Source organism: Lepus europaeus, chromosome 1 (genome assembly GCF_033115175.1).
Source record: "Lepus europaeus isolate LE1 chromosome 1, mLepTim1.pri, whole genome shotgun sequence".
Classification (NCBI taxonomy): domain Eukaryota; kingdom Metazoa; phylum Chordata; class Mammalia; order Lagomorpha; family Leporidae; genus Lepus; species Lepus europaeus.
The window spans coordinates 11003591-11020481 of record NC_084827.1 but is presented as its reverse complement, the minus strand read 5'-3'; the positions used below and the strand labels follow the sequence as shown (position 1 = coordinate 11020481).

At 41.3% G+C, this 16891-nt stretch overlaps 1 protein-coding gene across 2 annotated transcripts in view; it reads left to right on the top strand.

Annotated features, from left to right (window-relative positions):
- The first annotated feature begins 279 nt into the window (after nt 1–279).
- LOC133764379 (aldo-keto reductase family 1 member D1-like) overlaps nt 280–16891 on the top strand; it is a 69660-nt gene continuing 53048 nt past the window's right edge. For both annotated transcript variants that reach the window (XM_062198062.1, XM_062198055.1), the window contains exon 1: nt 280–435. In XM_062198062.1, coding sequence (XP_062054046.1) covers nt 343–435 — 93 coding nt within the window. In that variant the 5' untranslated portion in view covers nt 280–342. The remainder of the gene's footprint in view (nt 436–16891) is intronic.

Genomic DNA, 16891 nt, shown 5'->3' with positions numbered 1-16891 from the left:
CCCACAAAGCATCTTGACCGCTAGAGGTTAGATAGATTTGTTTCCTCTTTTTTTTTTTTTTAAAAAATATCTTTTTGTAAAGAAATAAGCATACATTTCTCAAGGGATTATGCTATTTAAATGCTCTGATGACATTCAAAAGACAATCACACTCAGGATTTCCTGGACAATCTGGAAAAACAAGATTGAGATATAGATCTGTCGATCTCTCTTTCCTCCCTCTGCCCCTCCCTCTGAGCCTCCTCTTTTGACTAAATATGCCCTAGAACACCGTTTCAGAAAGACTCTCCCTCTGATCAGAGCCACTCGTAGCAAGTTGAAAGCTCAGGCTCTGTCTTCAAGATGGACCTCAGTGCTACAAATCACCGCGTTGCTCTCAGTGATGGAAACAGCATCCCCATCATCGGACTTGGTACCTATTCAGAACCTATATCGGTAAGCTTGCTCTCTTCCCTTTGTGTGCATGTGTTTAGCAGTTGTCTAGAGCAAAATGCAATCTGTTTCTGCTTGAATCTTTTTGATTGACTTTTTGTAATAGTGGAAGCAGCCTCCAAGGAGTACTGTGCCTGAACATTGAGCCAAAGTTTAAACTAATCAGTTCAAGGGTGCCACTGGTTTGGATATATAGGAGAATGGAACCTTTCCCTTCACTGAACTTCAGCTGAATACTGATGACTAGAATGACTTAAGGCGCATGGGACTTGTGATTTTATGGTTGTTGATGCTCATAAGAATAATGTCTTTCCTCAGTGCAGCTCTACAGGCTAATTCTCAGAATAAAAAGTGGCATATGTCGAAATGCTACTGAAATTTCAGCAATCATGTATGAATGAATTTTGTAAAGCTGAGTATGATTTAACCAGGCAGAGAAACAGAGCTGAGGCGCGACATCTTGGGAGGAAAGGTAGGTATAGACACAACAAAGATGTATGATAGGTCCAGGGAAGGCCGAGTACATGGTGGTTGGCATGTGGAATTAATAGTGGAGGTCATGACAGCTGGATCTGAAAATGCAAGTCAAGCCTGGATTATCATTGACCTTGAATATCATGCTTAGGTGTTAGAACTTTGTTTTATAGAATGGAGAAACCATCTGTGTGGCAGGTATTTGACCTAGCAGTTAAGACACTAGTTAAGATGCTCATGTCCCATATCAAAATACCTTAGTTTAATACCCATTTCTGGTTGCTGTCTCCACCTTCCTGCTAAAGCAGTTCCTAGGAGGTAACCATGCTGGCCCACATAATTGAGTTCCTACCACCCACAAGAAAGATCTAGATTGAGTTCCTGGCTCTTGATTCCAGTCTTAGCCTAGTCTTGAGTATTGTGGACAGTTGGACAGTTAAACAGTAGAGGGGAGCTCCCTCTCTCTCTCTCTAAAAATGAACATTTTTTAAAAATTGAGGAGTGGAGAAACAGCATCACTGGATCTATGTTTCTAAAAGGTAACTGTGGTGACCACCTGAGAAATGGAAGTCAGGAGCAAAACTAAACCAGAGACATGATGATACATTGTATCACAATCCCACATTCCACCATAATTACCCACTTCCTTTGGGGCACAGCAAAGAAAATCACTTTCCCAACAATTACTTGTCTGTGCCCTTGACTGCTTCCTCTCCTTTCTTTGCTCATTGTCTTTGTATGATCTATTCATAATCTTGGTTTTTACTACGGACGTGTACTCCTCAATGTGTATTTCCTGTTATGTTTGTTTCATCTCCCTCATGCAGCCACAATAGAACCACCTGGGACTTATTTAATATACAGTTTCTTGGAACTCCCCTCCAAACTAGTAAATCTGGTTCTGTAGGGTATAGTCTAAGAATCTGCATTTTAACAAGTTCCTTGCAGGGGAGGGGAACATGGGGAGCAGGCATTTGGTTCAACAGTTAAGAGGCTGCTTGGCATGCCCTTATCCCCTATTGGAGTGATGGGATTCAACTCCTGGTTCTCGAACGGAGCTTCTTGGTCATGTGTACCCTGGGAGTTAGCAAGTAATGGCTCAAGGAGTTGGGGCCCTACCACCTACATGGAAGACCTAGACTGAGCTTTGACTCCTGGCTTTGGTCCGGTCTAGCACCACCAGTTATTTCAGGCATTTCTAGAGTGAACCAGCAGATGGGAGATCAACCTAGCGCGCGTGCTCGCTCACTCTGTACTCCCCCATCTTTCAAAATAAAATTAATTAGTTTAAAAAATAAAGTTCCTCAGGTACATCGTATGTACAGGCAGTTTTTCACTCTGCTTTCTTCAGGCGATTCTAACTCAGCACAACAAAACTACACTGACCATCCTCCCTTCGCAAACCTCCTAGCAAGTAACACTGCCACTAGCAATGACAGAAACCAAAAATCTGATTATGCCTTCACCCTGCTTGCTTCCTCATATCTCTCCTTCCTTTTCACACAGCTTTCAAATGATTTCTAAATCTTTGTTGATTTTTTTTCGCAAACACTTCCAATTCACACCCTACTGTGTATACACATTGTCACGTGTACATTCTTATCTTGGGTTATTCTTCCAGTTTTGTTTCTTTTCAGTTAGTTTTCTTATCCAGGCTGGGACTTATCAGAATCATTCTCAGACCTGAAGATAATTGTGTCTTGGCCACACTTAATGCATTTCAATATCCCCCTATTATTTATGGAGTGATGTCCACTCTCCTTGGCTGTACACAAAGCTTTTATGGTTTAGCCAAGACTTGTCAGTCCAGCTACATCAACTCTCCCACCTTTTCCTGTTTATAAAAACATTTCTTAAATCCCTTGAATAATTTCCATTTCTTTGAACTTTCTGCCTTCTACCTATAACACTCCTTCTCCTCATGTGCTCATTTTGTAACTTCTACTAAACCTTCAAGATTCAGTTCAAGGAATACATTCTCTGAGCAACCATCTCCCAGCTGCCACACCTTCACTGTCCTACATGGTCACATAGGACTTTGGGCAAGATTCTGTGTAGCACTGATCACATTGCATTGGAATCATTAATTCTCTGTAGTCTTCCTCACCAGCCTGCAAAATTCACCAGGAAAGGGACCATGTTTTGTTCAGCTTTATATTCCCAGGATAGGTCTAGTATGAAATGGCTATTCAACTAATTCTTGTCAAACTAATGAATGAGTTTGTAAGAGGGTAAGTGTGTGTGTATATCAGAGTATTGAAATGTAAATGGATATGATATAATAGCTAAAACTTATGAATCCTTAACATGAGCCAGAAACTCTTTTAAGAGTCTGTGGTGTTTTGTTTTTTGTTTTGTTTTGTTTTTTTTTTTTTTGATTATTTATCAATTTGAAAGTCAGAGTTACAGAAAGAGGAGAAACAGAAAGGGAGATCATCCATCTGCTGGTTCACTCTCTAAATGGTCGCAATGGCCAGAGCTGGGCCAGGCAAAGCCAGGAGCCAGGAGCTTCATCCGGGTCGCCCACATGGTTTCCAGGTACCCAAGCACTTGGGCCATCTTCCACTGCTTTCCCAGGCCATTAGCAGGAAGTTGGATTGGAAGTAGAGCAGCTGGGACATGAACTGGTGCCCATGTGTGATGCTGGCATCTCAGGTGGTGGCTTAACTTGCTGGGTCACAACGCCAGCCCCTTCAATGTTTTATATGACATTCACTTTTAATATAATCATCCTAACATAAACTACATAACCAGTTGATAGATAAGGAAACTGATAAACAGAGAGATTTAAGTTGCCCCAAGATTATATTGCTAAAGGACAGATCTGAGATTCAAATCCACATGGTTTGAGTCTAGACACTATGCTCTGAATTTCATACTCTATTGCCATTGACACACACACACACACACATAAAATTCTGTAGGGTTCAAGGTGCTGTCTCTACCAAAAATATTAAGTGCGTACTGTGTGCCTAGTAATATTAAATCTTTGGACTGGAAATATTCATAGTGATCACATGCCATTCCCACAAAAAGTTGTAACTGCCTTCAGAAGAGAAGACACACTGCTTAGAGAATTTGGCATAAGAAGAATCTATTAGAAATGAAGATCACACATATGCCAACCACATTTGTAATCAGAAATATTACCAATTGTTGTGTGATCTATTTGATTAACCAGTGTGTTCCACAAGCTCAAAAACTCCGATGTTAAGAACATATAGCAATTTTTTGGAAGATCTGAGGTAAAGAAAGTTGTAGAGCTGGGGTTATGGAGGGAGATGAGGAGTGGGGAGAACAGAGTATCTCAGAAAGAACAAACTCACATTTTTCTGCTCTGAGTCATACAACTGATCAACCCTTGAGTCACCACTCCAGTGAGGTGAGACAGAAACTTACACTCTCTGCCCAGCTTGATCACCCCAAAATAAAATCTCTAAATTAGCTATAATTTCAGAATCCGTCTTAGTCTTAGAGTAGCACTCAGATGCCAAAAGTTGATGCTCTCCATAGGTGACTGACAGTCTTTTCAAATCCATTAATTCCATAAGCAACAGATGGTGAATGCCATTAACTGGGACTTATTCACATTCTGTGTGCAGAGTCAAATCTGTCAGTGTTTGTCCTGGGAGCCTGTTCAGTTTTTTTGTTTGTTTGTTTTTGACAGATAGAGTTAGACAGTGAGAGAGAGAGACAGAGAGAAAGGTCTCCCTTCCGTTGGTTCACCCCCCAAATGGCCGCCACGGCCAGAACTACACCAGTCCAAAGCCAGGAACCAGGTGCTTCTTCCTGGTCTCCCACACAGGTGCCTGGCCCATCCTCCACTGCCTTCCCGGGCCACAGCAGAGAGCTGGCCTGGAAGAGGAACAACCGGGACCAGAACTCGGTGCCCATATGGGATGCCGGCGCCTCAGGCGGAGGACTAACCTAGTGAGCCACAGCACCAGCCCAGCCTGATCAGTTTTAATAAGGAAGTTAGAGGGTGCTTGGGTAAGATACAAGAAGGTGTGTAGGGGAAGGCAGGGATAGGGGAAGTCTGCCTATATTAGAGCATGTTGGGTGGAAACCGAGAAAGCAGATTGGAAGACCATCATGTGGCACTGGGAGAAACTGAGCAGCCAAGCTTCCCCTGTCTTAGCACCAATTTCTTTTCCTCTAGCTATGTCTAGCTTCATGCCTGAACTCAAAATTTTTTATGTAACCAACATTTAGCAGCACAAAACACTCTGTGCATGACCTAACCTCATTAATAACATCTATAACCTAATTACACAAATTTGTCCCATGACAGCTCCCCAGAAAGCTTCCACACAGGAGCTTCCAAACACATCTCCCTATTTCTCTCTTTCTCCAAATAATTGCTTTATCAGATACATCTGATGTGCAGGAGGTTTGAATCCCTTTCTTTTTGTCTGCTTTGATAGAAATTAATTCGGTTATAAAAATCAGTTTATGGCCCTGTTCTGTTCAATATTTGTAAAAAAAAAAAAAAAACAAACAAACTTCAAGTGAAACTCAGGAATGTTGTCAAGCATGCAAATGACAAAAATCCAATATCAATAGTAACCATTTTGGATAACTGTCAGCAGTTTAATTCAATAGATATTTGTTTTGTGGCTGCTGTCCACAGGGCATTCTTTAAGGTAACACAGAGACCAAACCAGAGAGCAAACCATAAGGACTTAAAATCTGGAAGGAGTGAAGGCAGAAAAAACAAATGCATGTGTCACTGAAATACAAGGGAGCGCTAAAGTGTTTTGAGGAGAAAATAGTTGGTCAAGTGTTAAAGACACAAAGACCAAATCTGGTGATGGGGTACGTGATGAGACAGCAAGCCGTGGGAAGCAGTGGCGTCTACCAGGGTGGACTGGGGTCATCACTGATCCAACACTATTCCTGAGGGACTCTGGAGAGTGCAGCCAGCTAGCATCTGGAGGGGAAGTCAGAGCCCTTATTCCTAGAGAAGAGAAAGACAAGCACTTTATAAGTATCGAGAAGGAGCCAAAAATTCTCAGGCGTTTTGCCCCTGAGCTGGGGCGGTACGCTCAGGTCCTTTCTTCAGAATGTGTCATCCTTTAGAGCAGGGGTGGGAAGCCTCTTTACTACCAAGAGCCACTTCGATATTTATTTATAATACCAATTGTAGGCCATACTGAATTATGAACTTAGGGCCGGCGCCACGGCTCACTAGGCTAATCCTCCACCTGCGGCGCCGGCACCCTGGGTTCCAGTCCCAGTTGGGGCACCGGATTCTGTCCCAGTTGCTCCTTTTCCAGTCCAGCTCTCTGCTGTGGCCCGGGAAGGCAGTGGAGGATGGTCCAGGTCCTTGGGCCCTGCACCTGCATGGGAGACCAGGAGGAGGCACCTGGCTCCTGGCTTCGGATCGGCACAACACACCAGCTGTAGTGGCCATTTGGGGGATTAACCAATGGAAAAAGGAAGACCTTTCTCTCTGTCTCTCTCTCTCCTCTCTCTCTCTCTCACTGTCTAATTCTGCCTGTCAAAAAAAAAAAAAAAAAAGAATTATGAACTTAAAGATTTGCCTGGTATAGATTAATTGAATTTGAACTCCTGTCTGTGGTTGCTTGACAGGGCCATACCAAATGATTCATCGACCTTATATGGCCCACAGGCCAGATATTCTTCATCCCTGCTTCAGCCTTCCTTCCTTTATTCCCAGTGCCTATCTAATTTCCTCTCTTCCTATCAACCCAAGGGACCCTATTTCATCCGGGAAAGGTAGAGCCTTGTGCTCACATCCAGTATCTTTGTCAGACCTGTACTTAAACTAGCAATGTGTTGAAGGCATCCCACAAACTCTTCCTGAGGGGACCCGGGGCTGGACAGGGAGCATAAATAAGTGTTCTGGTGACCCAGGTCTATTTCTCAGATTTTCTTCTGCTTTCCCTTTCAAAAAATTTTTATTTGAAATGTTTTATTCAAATATTTTATTTGAAAGGCAGAGTTACATGGGGGGGGGGAGACAAGGAGGGGACAGAGAATGAGGGGGAGAGAGAGAGAGAGACTCTTCCATCTGCTGGTTTACTCCCAAAATGGCCACATCAGCAGGGGCTGGGCAAGACCAAAGCCAGGAGCTTCATCTGTCTCCCAAAAGGGTACAGGGGCCCAAGGACTCAGGCTCTGCTGCTTTCCCCAGGAGCATTAGCAGGGAGCTGGATCAGAAGTAGAGCACTCAGGACTCCAACGAGCACCCATATGGGATGCTGGTGTTGCTGGAGGTGGTTTCACCCACTACACCAGTGTTGGCCCCTGCTTTCCCATTTTGAGAGTAGGCATGAGAGCAAGAAATGTTTTTGTTTTTCATTTTTGAATTTTTTAAAGATTCATTTATTGATGTTGAAAGTCAGAGTTGCAGAGAGAGGGAGAAACAGAGAGAGCGCGATCTTCCATCTGCTGGTTCACTCCCCAGATAGCCACAACAGCCAGTGCTGGGCCAGGCTGCAGCCAGGTGCCTAGAACTTCATCTATGTCTCCCACATGGGTGGCAGGGACCCAAGAACTTGGGCTATCTTTCTGCTGTTTTTCCCAGGCCATTATCAGGTAGCTGGATTGGAAGTGGAGCAGCTAGGGCTCAAAATGATACCCATATGGAATGTTGGCATCACAGGCAGTGGCTGTACCTACTATGCCCTAAAACCAGCCCCTATTTTTTCTTTACTACAAGCAAAGCACCAGCACACCCTCAGTAGACTTGTTGAGGACACAATAAGTAGATCTCCAGAGATCATGTACTCCGTTCTGCTGCAGCCAGTTGTCAGGCACAAATAGTGCTCCAGTTGTTCCCTGGTTGCTAAATTTTTTAAAATTTTATTTAAGCTATACAAGTTTCATGTATTGCATATATATGGATTTAGAAACATAGTGATACTTCCCCTCTTACCTCCCTCCTGGCCACACTACAAAACTTCTTTCTACTTGCTCTCACATTCCCAATCTTAATTTTTACAAAGATCTATTTTCAGTTTACTTAATTATTATATAGTTAACCCTACACTAATAAAAGACTTCAACAAATAGTATGAAGAAAACAAAAAACAAACACTATACCTCAATAAGATAAGGGCTGTAAGAAATCATTGAATCTCAAAATGTCTATTTCACTCCAATATATTACATTTCAGGTACTCTATCAGTTACCTGGGATCAGGAAAAATATATGATGTCTGTCTTTTGGGGACTGGCTTATTTCACTAAGAATAATGGTTTCTTGTTGCATCCATCTTGTTGCAAAAGACAGCATTCCTTTTTTTTCTTAACAGCTGAGTAGTACTCTGTAGTATATTCATAACACACTTTCTTTATCCAGTCAACAGTTGATGGAAATCTGCATTGGTTCCATATTTTAGCTATTGTGAATTGTACTTTAGTAAACATGGGGGGTACAGATAACTTTCCTATGCTGATTTCTTTTGGTTTGGGTAACTTCCCAGGAGTGAGATTGCTGGATCATATGGTAGGTCTATATTCAGATTTCTGAGGTGTATCCATACTGTCTTCCACAGTGGCTGCACCAGTTTACATTCCCACCAGCAGTGGATTAGGGTACCCTTTTCCCCACATCTTCACCAGCATTTGTTGTTAGTTGATTTATGTGTGAGAGCCATTATAACTGGTGTGACCTCATTGTGGTTTCAATTTGCATTTCCCTTATGGCTAGTGATCTTGAGCATTTTTTCAAGTGTCTGTTGGCCATTTGAATTTCCCCTCTGAAAAAATGTCTGTTCAAGTCCTTTGCCCATTTCTTAACTGGATTGTTTCTTTTGTTGTTGAATTTCTTGAGATCTTTATAGATTCTGGATGTCAACCCTTTATCAGTTGTGTAGTTCACAAGTATTTTCTATTATTCTGTTCATTGCCTCTTCACTTTGCTGAATGTTTCTTTTGCAGTGCAGAAACTTCTCAGCTTGATGTAATCCCATTTGTCAATTTTGGCTTTGATTGCCTGTGGTTCTGGGATCTTTTCTAAGAAGTCTTTGTCTATGCCACTGTCTTGCAGTTTCCTCAATGTTCTCTAGTAATTAGAGGGTATCAGGTTGTAGATTTAGGTCTTTGATCCATTTTGAGTGGATTTTTGTGTAAGGTATAAGTATGGGTCTAGTTTCATACTTCTGCATGTGGAGATCCAGTTTTCCTAGCACCGTTTGTTGAAGAGTGTCTTTGCTCTAGGATTGATTTTAGCTCCTTCATCAAACACAGTTGCTTGTATATGCATGGGTTGATTAGAATAGAGTTTCTATTCCTTTCCATTGGTCTACAAGCCTGTTTTTGTGCCAGTACAAGGCTGTGTTGATTATAACTGTCAGGAAGTATGTCTTGAAATCAGGTATTGTGATGATGCCTCTGGCTTTGTTTTTGTTGTGTAAGATTGCTTTAGCTATTCAGGGTCTCTTGTGTTTACATGTGAATTTTAGCATCATTTTTCTAGATCTGTGAAGAATGTCATTGGTATTTTGGTAGGGATCACGTTGAATCTATAAATTGCTTTTGGTGGTGTGGACATTTTGATGATGTTGATTCTTCCAAAACATGAACATGGAAGATTTTTTTCATTTTTAAATGTCTTCTTGAATCGGGTGCTGTGGCATAGTGGGTAAAGCCGCTGCCTGCAGTGCTGGCATCCCATATGGGTGCCAGTTTGAGTCCTGGCTTCTCTGCTTCCAATCCAACTCTCTGCAATGGCCTGGGAAAGCAGTAGAAGATGACCCAAGTCCTTGGGCCCCTGTACCCATGAAGGAGACCTGGAAAAGGTCCTGGCTCCTGGCTTAAGATCGGTGCAGCTGTGGCCATTGTGGCCATCTGGGGAGTGAACCAGCAGATGGAATACTTCTTTCTCTGACTCTACCTCTCTCTGTCTGTAACACTGCCTCTCAAATAAATAAATCTTTAAAAAATAAAAATAAAAAAGTCTCCTATTTTTTCTTTAGTGTTTTGTCATTTTCATCATAGAGATCTTTGACATTCTTGGTTAAATCTATTCCAGGGTATTTAAGTCTTTTTGGAACTATTGTGAATGGGACTGATCTTAAAAGTTCTTTGTCAGCCATGGCATTGTCTATATATACAAAGGCTATTGATTTTTCCGTGATGATTTTATATCCTGCCACTTTACCAAACTCTTTCATGCATTCCAATAGTCTCTCAATGGAGTCTTTTCTATATATAGAATCATGTCAACTGCAAATAGGGATAGTTTGATTTCCTCCTTTCCAATTTTTATACCTTTGATTTCATTTTCTTGCCTAATAGCCCTGGCTAAAACTTTCAGGACTATATTAAATATCAATGGGAGGGTGCTGGTGCTGTGGAGTAGCAGGTAAAGCCACTGCCTGCAGCACCAGCAAACCATATGACCTCCAGTTCGAGTCTCGGCTGCTCCACTTCCAATCCAGCTCTCTTCTGTGGCCTGGGAAAGCAGTGGAAGATGGCCCAAGTGCTTGGGCCCCTGCACCCTGAGTCTCCCTGCATGGGAGACCCAGAAGAAGCTCCTAGCTCCTGGGGAGTGAACCAGCAAATGGAAGGCTCTCTCTCTCCCTTCCTCCTTCCCTCCATCCCTCCATCCCCCTCTCCCTCCCTCTCTCTCTCTCTCTCTCTGCCTCTGCTTCTGTAACTCTGCCTTTCAAATAACATAAATAAATCTTTAAAAAAAATAGCAGTGGGGAGAGTGAGCATCCTTTCTGGTTGCGGATCTTAAGGGAAACGCTTCCAGCTTTTCCCTGTTCAATAGGATGCTGGGTGTAGGTTTGTCATAAATTGCCTTGATTGTGTTTGTGGAATGTTGAGGAATGTTACTAGCCTCCTCCCAGCCGGATTCAAAGTCAATGGGGACTGCAGATTGTTTCCTCCACTCTGGATCACATGCATACACAAGAGCCTCTGGCCAAATGCTGCTCTCTCTCCCTGCCACTGCCATCAGTACTGCTGAGAAGATGTCATCCTGTCTCAGCTAGTTGTTGTGTACATACACGAAATCTTTTGCAGCACCCACCCAAGCCCAAAATTGCTCCCACTCTTTCTCATCCAGGCAGTGGGCACTGTGTGGAAGTTGGGGTAAAATAATCATGTCCCCTCTACTTCCACTGGGTCCATGGGCAACTGCTAGCAACCACTAGCCCCCAGGGCTCCAGTCTGGACTCATGCCATGCTCTCCCTCTGACTATTTCACCCTGGGTTGCTGCAGACTCATCTCACCTCCATCTCCATGCTGGCACCTGCTCCGGCCCTTGGCCGCTGCAGCTGTCCACTGTGTTCATGTTCATGCTACATGTCCACACCCTCCATTCCTATTCCTCTTGTAGGCTTTCCAGTGTGGTATTCTCTCCTTAGAGTGCACTTCCCATACATACCCTTTTCTCCAGTATTTATCCCTAGCTTTGCACAGTATGTTGTTCCCTAATCTGCTATCTTGGAATCTCCCTCTACTAACATTTTTCAGGGAAGGCTGCAATTATAAACACGAAAGCAGTGGCAGCTCATTCAGGTTTTTGTAAAAGTTGAAATGGCCTGTTATTTTAAGAGCTAAAGAACAAAAGAACAAATTCAATTGGTGTTTGTATGTTTTCACTTCTAGAATAGAATGTGTCCTGGATTCTTGTTAGTACCTGTGACCCCTTCATAGTCACACCCCTGCCATGGAAGCCTTGGCTTTTGGAAATCAAATACCAAGGACTGACTGCTGGGGTGTGCTGGGCAAATCCCCTCCAGAGGAAATACATGTTGTATATCAAGCTGCAAGGATGCTTTGGTGCTGGGGGTAGAAGATAACAAAAAAATTACCAGGAGGAAAGTATAAGTTCTTGTTACACAATTCTTAACCTGCCAAACTTAAAAAGAACTAAAATGAGAACAGATGGCAGATAGAATAAGTGAAAGAGCATCTGTAATAAATGAGAAAAAAATGAGCACTAGAACTGTTTCCAAACAACACCCCAAACTGGTTGTAGGCATTGGTGTAGAACATCCAAGCTGTGTCTGCTAACCCAACGTGGAGAAAGCCAGTCACTGACTTTGAGATGGTGGAATAAAGTAGATACCTATTGCAAAGTGCAGATCAAGGAGCCAGGCAGTTATTGCTTAATTTCCAGGCTCCCTGAGGAGTTTGGAGTAAAGATTTTCATAGATTGAAATTGGGACTGAGAGGTGAATGATCAACCTGTATCTAACTTCCTGGTTGGTCAGTGGAACTTGTGACCTTCCTTTTATTGGTCAGTGTTGCTGTGCTCTTTAGGGAATTTATGGTGGTCACATGGGCACCAGTGGCCCGGGGTTTACATGAAGGCAGCAGTTACATTCTGCCCAGACCTGCAATTCACCTACACAAATCATCCCAGGACAACAATGGCCATTAAGGTTCTTATCTGATGGAGAAGTAAATGACTCCTTGAATTCAGTAATTAGAACTTTGTAAGACCAATTGGATCACTCCCTTAGGACAGTTAATTTCTTTTGATAAAGGGAAGGCAAGGACATCTTAGGCTAAGGGAGACAGACAAGAGTCTAGGTCCTGCTTTTATATAATGGGGGTTCAATTGCAGAACTAAGTTGATGACTGTGTGTTGCCTAGAAGAGAAATAACTTCTCCAGCTGACAAATCACTGAGGTAAACTATACAAAGCTTGACTACCGATTGGATCCAGGCAAAGGACAGAGGGTAGTAGGTTTAAGACCATAAATGTTATTTCAAACTCAGGTTCTTACATTTCTTGGACCTAAGGTTTCTTTTGGTTTTCTTTTTTTCTTAGTTTTTTATTTTATAAAGAGAACAAATGTCATATATTTCATATATACACTTTTAAAAACAAAATGACACCTCCTTCATTCCTACTCACCCTTTTCCTTTCTTATTTTTCTTTTAATTTTTACAATGAGATACTTTCAATTTACTTCATAATCACAAGCTTAACCTCTCAGTAAATAAAGAATTCAACAAGTAGTAAATAGAAAAATCCCTATAAAAAATCCCTATAAAAATAATCTATACTCTTAGGAGTATAGACAAGGACTGTAAACAAATAATCAAATCTTAAAATGTCAGTTTCATTCACATATATTATATTTTTGTACTCTGTATATTAGTTACCACAAATCTGGGAAAACATGATATTTATCTTTTGGGACTGGCTTATTCTACCCAGCATAATGGTCTCCAATTGCTTCAATTTTTTTTTTTTTTTTTTTTGGAAGAGAGGATTTCTTTCTTTATTACAGCTGAGTGGTATTCCATCATGTATATATACTATTATTTCTTTATCCAGTTATCAGTTGATGGACATTTGGGTTGATTCCATATCTTAGCTATTGTGAGTTGAGTTGCTAAAAACATGAGAATACAGGTAACTGTTTCAAATGCCTGCTTAATTTCCTTTGGGTAAGTTCCCAGGAGTGAAATGACTGGGTCATATGGTACATCTATTTTCAGACATGTGAGGAATTTCCATTTCCATATGGTCTTCTATAATGGTTTCACTAGTCTACATTCCTACCAACCGTATATTAGGCTACCTTTTTCCTCACCAGTATTTGTGTGTGTGTGTGTGTGTTTTTTTTTTTTTTTTTTGAATGATAGCCACTCTAACTGGAATGAGGTGAAACCTCATTGTGGTTTTTATTTTCATTTTCCTGATGCTTAGTGATTCCTGAGTGTTTTTCATACATCTTCTGGCCATTTTTATTTCATCATTTGTGAAAAAAGCTAAAATCACTCCCCTGGAAAAAGGATAGTCTCTTCAACAAATGGTGTCTGGAAAATTGGATTTCTGCAAGCAGAAGTCAAGACCCCCACCTTATACCATGTATAAAATCAACTCACAGTGGATCAGTAATTTAAACCCAAAACTGTAAACTATCAAATTACTAGAGAAAAACCTAGAGGAAGTACTGCAAGACAGTGGCATAGGCAAAAAATGTATGCATAGATTTAAATGTTTTTGCAGAAAGAATAAATTTATCTTTAATTTCATTTCCCACGAGCATTTTGAAATGCCCTTATATGATCTCTGGTACTATAGAGCATGCTGCATCAACTGACCTGAGTGGCAGGGACGTCTGTGGTAAAGCCTGGACCTTCTGCTGAGCCCTTTCCTACACTGCGCCTTCCTTGATCCTGACACGGTTCTTGTCACTAAGTACACTGGTAGAGAGAGCCCTGTGAGTGTGAGTTACACTGCTTCTAAATCCTCAGGAGCCAAACTCTGGGCTTTGTACTTCCTTCTTAATACTTTTGCAGTCTGCAACTATAGCTATGATTTTTTTCTTAAAAGAACTTGGCAGCAGTCTCTCAAAAATTCACACTTGATTGCTTTGTCTTATGCAACTTTGGCGATACCCTATCAGCAGCCTATCTAACTTTCCCTTAAGTTAGGGTTGCCAGACTTAGCAAATAAATGTGTAATATGTCCAGGTAAATTTAAATTTCAGTTAAGAAATGGATAATTTTAATAGAAGCATACCATATCCAATTTAATATTTTGGATGTAATTATACCAAAAATAATTCTTGCTCATCTGAAATGCAAATTTATCTTGGCATTGTTTCTCTTGGAAACTACCCTAAAATTTCATGTCCATAACCATGTCCATAGCTCTCTGTAGGTCCTGTTCTCTGGCTAACACTCACTCCACCGTACTTTGGAGCTTAACTACTACCACGCGGCCCTATTGTTGACAATTCCGTCATTTCTAATTGATCAATCAGCCCAGATCTGCAGTGGCATCTCCCACAGTCTGCCTTGGTCCACCGAGGACAGCTGTAACTGACCTCAATGATTTTGGTGTTTTTTTTTGTTTTTTGGGGTTTTTTTTGGCTGAAATATTCCTATATTTTGACAAAAGGAATGTCTTCTGGGCCCTGCTGCAGAACATAGACCATTGTTGGGTTTTCTGGCCTGTACAGTATATTCATTCTCACAGTATATTTGTTCTCTTCTCTGAGGGTTTTGATCCCTCTCCTAACCATCTGCCATGGCATTTGTGGAAAGCCTACTTCATTTAGTGTGGATCATTACTTTTTCCAAGGTTTCAAGAACTTTGCTGGCGGTATGTCTTTTTGGTGGTATGATATTCTTTTTTAAGGTGTTAAGTCATACATCAGAGGATAAGATTCCTGTATCAATAAGCTCTCCTTTGTCCAGCCTGATGCTCAGCTCTCTCTTGATGCAGTACCCCAAGAGCCACCCCTATGTGTACTCCCCTACTTCTCTTGTACCTGTTGTCTAGGTCTGCCATTCCCTCAGTATACCATCTTCTTCCCTTAGCAAACTCACGTTTCTTCCATAATAGATTGCCAAGATGTCTTGTGACTTCATTGTGCTTGTTGATCTGGTAGCTAGGAGAAGATGTACAAGTAGAGCCTGCCACATCATTTTCAAAGGAAACAGGGAATGCTAGCCATTAAGAGGACGGAGCAGATCCCTTAAGAAGCGCTGCATCATTTCTTCTGATCTGTCTGTCTTCCTTTCCCTAATTCTTTTCATCTCCAGTCTGCTTCCAATGTTACCTTTTATTTTTAGATTTTGTACTATATTTTTGTTTTCAGAATTGTTTCGTTGTTTAGATCTTTCCTAAATCTTTTATGGCACTTTTCACAATTTCTGGTTCCCTGAAGTTGCTTTCAAGTTTGTTTATTTTTTAATCAAAGCAAGCATACATGCTTTTTTTTTTTTTTTTTAATTTGAGAAGTTGAGAGAGAAAGCAAGGAGAGGGGAGAGAGACTTCCCATGGCTATTTCACTCCCCAAATGCTCTCCAACAGTTGGGTATTTTACTTGTCAAATATCCCCAAGAGTTGGAGCGGGGCCATATAAAAGCTAGGAACTCAGTGGCTCTCCAGTGTGGGTGACGGGGACCCAGCTGCTTGAGTCATTAGCTTCTGATTTCCAGAGATTTCATTAGCAGGAAGTTCAGTGAGCAGAGCTGGAACTCAAGCCCAGATACTTAGTTGATATGGCATGTGCCCAGTGCTCCATATTTTCCACTACTGAGTTTAAGTTAAATCCGTATGTATTTTGGATAGTAACCCCTTATTGGATATATGGCTTGTGACTATTTTCTCCCACTCCATAGGCTGTCTTTTCAGCCTGTTTCCCTCGTTGTGCAGTCTTTTTAGCCTGAAGTGGTCCCTTGTGCTTTTGGTGTCATAGCCAAGAAATCATTATGTAGTCCAATGTCATGAATCTTTTCCCTTTCTTCTAAGATTTTCAATTTTCTGTCTCAGAAATCTTTAATGCACTTTGAATTGATTCTTCTGTGTGGTGTACAAGTCCAACATCATCTTCAGGGTGATGCCAATTTTAAGTATCTGTGGCTCTGGTTGGGTTTTCAGTTGTTCCTGCCAGTTTTCACTATGGAATCTTATTTTCTTGGGTATCTTGATTCATCAAGAGTGCAGGTAAATGCTCCTAGAAAAAAAGTAATTTTTAGCCTGCCTTTTTAAAACCAACTGTTATTTGTGCTTGCTTTACCCAGGTGCCCTAGCACTTTCCAGTACTACCCAGTGACAATAATAAACTGGTCACAGATTCTGGAAGTGAGGGATAAAATTCTCCTGGGAACTAGAACATAGCCTTTGTCTTTACTTTCATTTTTTATCTCATAAACTCATTTTTGCATTCAGATTTTCCACAAAAAAAAACATCTCTGATAGATGCTTCCTGTCTTTTCAACATTTCAGTATTAAGACCAGTTTTTAAAAAGTTTTAATCTAACATTTTTTAATTTTCTTAAGTGCAAGGTGGTGCTGTCACTTTCGACAGAAGTCTTTGTCTTATTGCTCAATGAGATGACCCTTAATTTTGGAGTCAGAATTTAAAAAGCTTTTTTTGTTTATTTTTATTTATTTGAAAGACAGACTGGTAGACAGAGATCATGCACCTGCTGATTCAATTCACAAGTGCCTGCAACAACCAAGGCGGCTTGGCCCGACCAAATCTAAGATCCTATCATGGAATCTGGGTCTCCCAAATCCTAGAGCCT